Raw genomic sequence first — 7,693 nt, 5'->3', positions numbered from 1 at the left:
AATCCGGGCGAGGTCCCGACTTGGCCTGTTAATTTGAGAATGAAAAGATCAAATTCGAAAAATAGTTTACGGTTTTCAAAAATGGAAACCATTTTACAGAAATTAAATAAGCTTTTTCTATTAAATCAAAATATTTTCGTTGTACCAAACACTAAAAATATGAAAATATTTTTCAAAAATCATTTTATGCCGAAACAAACGGAGCTTAAAAATAGCTAAATTAGCTTGAGAGTGTCTTTTCCAGCTCAATTTGGTGAGAATGGCCTTGGTTAGGTAGGTCCGCCATTCTTTTATTATTATTATTATTATATAACATTTGTGGGGTATAATAATAAAAGGTCCAAGCTCCCAAATATTATACAAACATAAGTTTCTATCTTAAAATGATTAGTTTATACCCCAAGAGGTAGCTCAATCGGCTAGGATCACACTTTATGAAGTGGAGGTCACTAGTTCGAATCCCCCTCCCCCCTCTTGTGTGGACATGTCAAAAAAAAATGATTAGTTTATATAAAAACTACAATAAATTATTGACGGTTAGGATTATAAGACCTCTCTAGATGCATTTAAATGGGACTAATATTGGATAATGATCCTTATTATGACATTCATAAAATTATCATACTAAGCTTAACTATGTATAAATTAGTAGGCATAAATTTTTTTTTGAAAAAAAAAAGAAAAAAAAATGGAGATAATTGGGGGTGGCTTTCGTTGGGGTGGTTCGGCCACTCCCAATGGCCAAACCCAAAAATTATATATTTTTATTTGGCCTTTGAGGGTGATCGAACCACATTCAAGAGCCATGAGGGTTGCTTCGACTACCCCCAACCGGCCTTTGGGGTTGGCTTCGTCAGCCCCCCATAGCTCAGCTAGGGTAGCCACCCATCCCTATAACAAAAATAGGGTGACTTTTTTATTATTTTATTTTATATTTTTTTAAATATAAATAATATTTTATTATTTTATTAATAGTGAGACATGTGGCTTATTGTAGACTTGGATAAAATCAAATGGCCAAACTTGCATAATTTTAGAAATCGGAACCGGATCCCTTATGCAAAGGTTGTGTTTCGCAATGGAATGGAAAAAGGGAGTGGAACGGTACTGTAGCAGATTTGATTGATATGAGAGAAAAAAGTAAAAATGTTTTGTATAAAAAAGTGAAAAAATTTATTTTTTAGTGATTTATTTTTTAAATAGTAATAAAAAGTGATTAATGTGATATAAAAAGTAAAAATCTTGAGATTAATTTTAAGAAAATTTTTTTGAGAATGAGGCTTGATCCGGTCCGGCCTCTTTACAAACACAGCCAAGAAGAGTGGGCCTTGAAGAATAGAAATTAGGACCCATTTTAACGTTGTGTTCCGTGAAGAAGTCATTTTCTACGGAGAAAACGGAGCTTTAAGATTCGTAGACTATAATATCGAGAATATTTTCATATTAGCATTTATTACTTTACTATTTAATTTAATAATAATTGTTGAGATTCAAAGAAATCTGATCAATAAAATACTCTAAAATCCCTAAATATTCTAGAAAATTCTAATCCGATTAAACTATTATGCTCTGTAATAATAAACCTACACACAAAAAAATCCGTAAAAAAAAAAAGAAAAATTTATGCTAATTAATTTTTCATTTGTTTCCACGTAAAATGATTTCTAAAAAATATTTTTCGTATTTTTCGGCATTTGATACGACAAAGAATAAAGGAATGCTAGGCTTATAAATAAATTTTATAAAAAAACTTTTACAACATGATATGGTACAACCGTACAATATGATTGAAAATGAGATAAATTCAACTTTTAAGAAACTCAATCATATTATGCCACATTATGTTGTAAATGTTTTTTTGTAAAATTTATTTGTAGGCCTAACATTTTTCTTTTTGAAAACCATAAACTATTTTCAGAATTTGAACATCTCATTTTCAAATTGATAGACCCAGTTGAGACGTCGTTGGGACCTCGTCCAGGACTTGCATAGGACCTGATCGAGACCCGCACAGGACCTGTCGGGACCTGACTCAAAATCGATTGAGAACCGCTTGGGACTTGCTTAGGACTTGACCGAGAACCCGCTAGGACTTGATTGAGACCTACCCAGAACCTTGCGTGACCCAATAGGGAACTGATCGGGACCCACCTAGGACTTGCCCAGGACTCGACCGGGACCTGCCTAAGACTTGCCTGTGACCTTACTCGGGACCAGACTGAGACCCCGTCTAGGACTTGCTCGAGACTCGCCTGAAATTCGCCCAGGACTTGCTCGGGACCCGCCTGGGACCCCGCTTGGACCCGACTGGGAACTTACTAGGACCCGGTTAGGACACTACCAGGACTCGGTTAGAACTCCACTTGGACCCGGTTGAGACTCGTGGGACTCGTTGGGACTTGGTCGAGACATTTTCGTAATTAAAAATCTAATATGATTGAATGAAAAAAAAAAAAAAATGAAACAATATATATAATTTTGTAATTTTTCATACGGAAAACATTTTACGTCGAAACAAATGGAGCCTAAGTGGAGAATGATTTTGAGTGTGTTTGACATTGTGATTTCATAGACAAAAAATGTAATTTTAAAAATCAAATCACATAAAATTAATTGTTTGGGATTGCATTCTTAAAAAAAAAAAAAGCGATTTTTTTATGTTTTGAAATGGGGAATGCTAGGTGCTCTCATGATGTTCTCTCATCCTATGTGAAATTTTTAGAAAGGAAAATGTTAAGTGTTTTTCTAGTGTTCTCCTGGTGTCCTTCCAATTGTGATGTGGTTTTTAAAATCACCAATAGATTAAAAGTCAATAATGATAATCTCAAATTCAATGATAATTTTAAAAGCCACATCACAGTGGGAGGACATCAGAAGAACACTAGAAGAACACCTAGCATTTTCCTTTTAGAAAATAATATCCACCTAGGACCATGAGAATACTAGGAGAACATAGGAGAGCATCTAGCATTTCCTTTTTCAAATCGCAAATAAAATGTGTTTTTTTTGAAGGAAAACGCTAGGTGTTCTTCTAGTGTTCTTTCAACTGTGATGTGACTTTTAAAATTACCAATAGATTAAAAGTCAGTAATGATAATCTCAAATTCAACGATAATTTTAAAAGCCACATCACAGTTAGGAGGACATCAAGAGAACAGTAGAAGAACACCTAGTATTTTCCACATAATTTTAAAGGTTACATTGTGATTTTAAAGGCCAAAATTGTAATTTTGCCAAACACTTAATTACATTTTTAAAAATTATATTTTCAAAACACAAATTTTAAATTTACTATTTTAAATCGTATTTTGTTTTGTTTTTTTTTTTTTTTAAAAAAAAAAAATTGCAAACAGAAACAAAAATCAGAAAGGTAAAGAATCGAATCCTCAATTTGGTACACATGAAATAATAATTATTAAAAAAAAAAAAAAAAAAAAAGATTCTCGAGTCATTGCGTAATTGCCAACAGAGTTGAGCATCTCAGATCTCATAAGCCAGAACAACAGAGAACAAAGAGAGAGAGGGTGGAGATGGGGGTCACAAAGGAACAAGTAGAGTCCTCGTTGAAGGCAAAGATGAATCCTTCGCACCTTGTAAGCTCTACCTTAGTTCTATTTACCGGTTTATCTGCCTACTTTTCTTGCCCTTTTGCTTCATATTATTATTATTTTTTTTATTATTTGCTTTAGTTTGAGGGATTTGAATATAGTTTCAGTTCAATTGGCAATATTCAGCCACTGGGTCGAGTTCAGTTTTTTGAATGGTTTTACTATCTGTACCAGTATTGGATGATTTGTGGAAATTCCCATCTCTTTGTTATTTGCACCTAGTTTCGTCAGCTGGGGTTTTACCCCAACATAGATGTAGAGAGGATTGATCAATCAAACACAACCTTAGAGAAAGCATTACCCAAACTGGTTGTTCAGCTAAGGTTGATTCCTTCCACTAGATTTGGCACTACATAACTTGTCATCTATGGCATCTATTGGCTTTTATATAATTCAGTTAAAATTGTCCTAATGACTTGCATATAAGCGAATTTGATGTCATAAAATGCTTTGATAGTGTCAACTAAGATGCAATATGGTTTAAATTAGGTTGGGGGATCCACTGTTTACAATCTTTGGAGATTTCAGAATGATGTAAAATTTGGTAGTAGGTTGTATTCTGAAGAAAAACTTTTACAAAAAATATGTTGGGAGGTGAGGACTCGTATAGTCGTATTGTGGGAAAGGGGAGTTTAAAGGAAGTGCTGAGAATGTGGCCCTGTGTAATAATTGGGGCATTTCTGTCAAAGTTCTGGTTTAGCTATCTGGTGATGCTACTGGATAATTTTGGGTTTGCTGAGCTGTTCTGTAGGTTGGCTGGATTTGGATGGTCTGCTTTGGGGTTCTCGTTTTGTGCTGTGTTTCTGCCGTGCTGGTTTTGAGATTTAGGAATGAAGGTCTGCTTGTTTTGTAGCAGGTTGCTGGAGAAATATAGTATTCTTTTGTGTTTGTTGTAAAAAAATTTCATTCGTCCAAAACAAAAAAGGTTTAAATTACACCATTATTTTTGTTATTGTTATTTTGGTTTTCAAGAATAAGCTGTAAATTAAGAAAGCATAACAATTGTTTTGAGGGAGCCGTTTGTCATGTGTCGCAGATGGGATAGACGGTACATAGGCTAATAACAAATTGCAACCCCTGAGTTGGAGTGACAAAATTTGATTGCCTGGATAGCAGTTGCATTAGTGTGTATTGTCTGTGGAATTAATCCCCTTACACAAGCCATAATGTCAAAAGCATCTGCTATTGCTTGAAAGAGAGGTGACATCTAAGGAGGTTGAGTGTTGTTATTAGCATCAGAATCTATGATCCTTGCCCATGATATAAAGGTGTAGGGAGATCTTTCAAATTAAGGTTGCTAGGCTGTATCAATTCAAGCCATGTCATTGAGCTTTTACATCAAGCACTGTTACTCCTGCTTCTAGGTTTAGACATGGTTGGTCCATGTACTCCATCATGGCCTACGCTTCTTGTGGGATACAGTGGCTTCTATGCTCTCAGAGGTGTTGCAGTGTGACCATTTGTGCCCCATGCTTGGTGTCATGTAGTTCTCCCTGGTGATGCCATTTGCCCAAGGGGTGAGTGACACCATCTGTTCATAAGTTGGAATGAGGTTGTCCTATGACCCATGTCTGAGTTTATTTGTAGGCGAGAGGGAGAAATTCAGGGACTTGGTATGAAGTGATAAGGTCTCATTTTACGTTTTAGTAACTTCAAAAAGCAGAAGTGATTTAGGTGGTCTACAATCTTGGAGGCTTAACTATGCAAGTCTAAAGAGAAGTTTGAGAACTAGTGAAAAATCCATACTCTAATAAAATATTGGGTTCATGATAATTTGATTTGGGTTGGTACTTTTAGTAGGCAAGAGACACTTTAAGGAGCAGTCTTTCATATATTTCTACATGTTCTACAAAGATTTGAGTGGTATTATTGGAGTGAGTAATTGACATATATTTTTGGGAAGACATTTCTAGCATAAAATAATCACTTTACATATTTGCCCTACCCTCTGTGAAATTATGAAGTAGCTGGGAAGAAAGATGGTCTGTTGAGAGAGTTGATCATAAGAAATTAATGTCTAAAAAGTAACCCCAAGGGGTTGGCCTAGTGGTTGAGGCTTGTGGTCTTAGGGAGTATCACCCCATAGATCCCAAGTTCGAAACTTGCTAGGTGCAAACTCTCCTTTGGGGCCACACCCCTTGGTGTAAAAAACCAGTGATTTACCTTGATCCGTGTAGGAAAACTTTCGAGGATGCGATGCACGGGTCCGAGGTTTACTCTGCAAGTGGGTCTGAAGGGCTCTGCCTTGTCAAGGTTCCCTGTCATAAAAAAAGAAAAAAAGAAAAAGAAATTAATGTCTAGATGATTTCAACATCCCACTTTAAGTTTCTAGATAGGAGATTGGCCCACTAGCATCCCACTTTAAGTTTCTAGATGATTTCAATGATTTCAACAATTTTTAAATGGAGTCTCAAACTTAAATTTCTCTCTATTGGTCTGTATGTAAATCAGCTCAGCCTTTAATTTTGTGCTGGCTCTTGGATTCTTTTCCTTGTTATCAGCTTAACTTAGTCCCTTCACGCTGGAAGCAATCATTATAATCGGTTAGGCTACATTTTGATGCCCAACTAGATATCGTTTGCAATGTTCTTGGAGACTTGATTTTAACTAGAGGGGGAAAAACAGTAGAAACAAAGAGAGGGTGTGTGCCTAATTCAAACCTGTTAGAAGAGTTATTAGGGTTTGTGAGTCATTAGGGTTTTGAGGTATTTTGGTCATTGTAATATTTTTCAAACCTTATATAATAAGATGTGTGGTAGGCTACGTAACAACAAGGAAAGAGTAACGTGCCTCCTCCTTTTGTGTCTAAACTGTTATTACAAACTATAACAAGACCATTAAAACATATAGAAGTCATTAATTTTTTTCTTTTCATGTGCAATTTCTTTTCTATAATTATTCTAATAAAGACTACGCAAATAGAGATCCATTTGCATTTTTCATATTTCTTTTTTTAATTAGATTTCCTTTCATATTCCATGTAATTACTTATGAATATGGAACTCTTTCTTTGTAAATTTATTCTTCTATTTTCTTGTTTCAGGAAGTAATTGATACATCTGGAGGGTAAGTTCTTTCTTGCAAGCCAATGTACTTCGAATTCAGAAAGCTTCTCTTCCTTGTTTTATGTTTTGTTCTGCAATCTCTTTTTACTCTAATGGAATCACCCAACTTTCAGGTGCGGCGCAAGCTTTGCCATTGAAGTTGTATCAGAACAATTTGAAGGGAAGAGGTTGCTGGAGAGGCATCGGCTGGTGAATGCTGCTCTGGAAGAGGAAATGAAAGAAATTCATGCTCTATCAATAAAGAAAGCTTTGACCCCAGAGCAGTGGAAACAGCAGCAAGAGCCTGAAAAATCTAATCCCACTTCTTAAAACGTGGTTTTAAAATAGTTTGAGACATTTACAAAGTGTGTTTCTGTTGCTGAGAAAGATGGAACTACTTGGGAAGATTTCTTAAGCTTGTTGATACTTTGGTTCAAGTATATTTGCTAAAACTGTAGTATCATTCTACCTAGTTTCTGTATATTTGATGCTCATGTCATACAACATGATTTTCATGGTATGCACTATGGACACCTTTCTCGAAAGAGTATGCAAAGATAGGATCAACATCTTCTAGAATTTTTATGGTATTTTATGGATCAAGATTTCCTAAAATTCACAAGTTATTCTGACGTATAAATTTCCTTAATTCTGAACCATGATTTCAAATTCAATGGTTGCGATTTTGTCATATCAGTATTTATTATTTTCAAAAAGAAATAAATATATATACTAAGGTGATAAATGCTGAGTTGTTAAAATGGTAAATTACTGATACAATAAAATCTCAACAATTTAATTTCAAAACAACAGTTGGAATTTGAGAAATCTATTTAATAAAATACCTTAAGAATTCTAGTTGATCTCGATTTTGCAAAATTAAAACACTTCAACATTTTTAAGGATAATCCCGCTAATTGCGGTTGGAAGAACATAAAAAGGAAAAAGAATTGAGAAATGTTTGTTTGAAAAAGAATTGAGAAATGTTTGTTTTACATCTTATATAAACTTATAAAAAGGAAAAAGAAGTGAGAAATGTTT

At 34.7% G+C, this 7,693-nt stretch overlaps 1 protein-coding gene across 1 annotated transcript; it reads left to right on the top strand.

The window, feature by feature from the left end:
- Window positions 1–3,441: 3,441 nt before the first annotated feature.
- Window positions 3,442–7,231, top strand: LOC132166760 (protein BOLA2-like). The gene is made up of 3 exons (XM_059577640.1): window positions 3,442–3,593; window positions 6,652–6,674; window positions 6,787–7,231. Exons 1-3 carry the CDS (start codon window positions 3,531–3,533, stop codon window positions 6,980–6,982), a joined length of 282 nt encoding a protein of 93 aa, XP_059433623.1. The 5' UTR covers window positions 3,442–3,530; the 3' UTR covers window positions 6,983–7,231.
- The last annotated feature ends 462 nt before the right edge of the window (window positions 7,232–7,693 follow it).

Source organism: Corylus avellana, chromosome ca11 (assembly GCF_901000735.1).
Source record: "Corylus avellana chromosome ca11, CavTom2PMs-1.0".
Taxonomy (NCBI): Eukaryota; Viridiplantae; Streptophyta; class Magnoliopsida; order Fagales; family Betulaceae; genus Corylus; species Corylus avellana.
The sequence above is the reverse complement of the archived record's forward strand: the minus strand, read 5'-3'. Positions and strand labels throughout refer to the sequence as shown.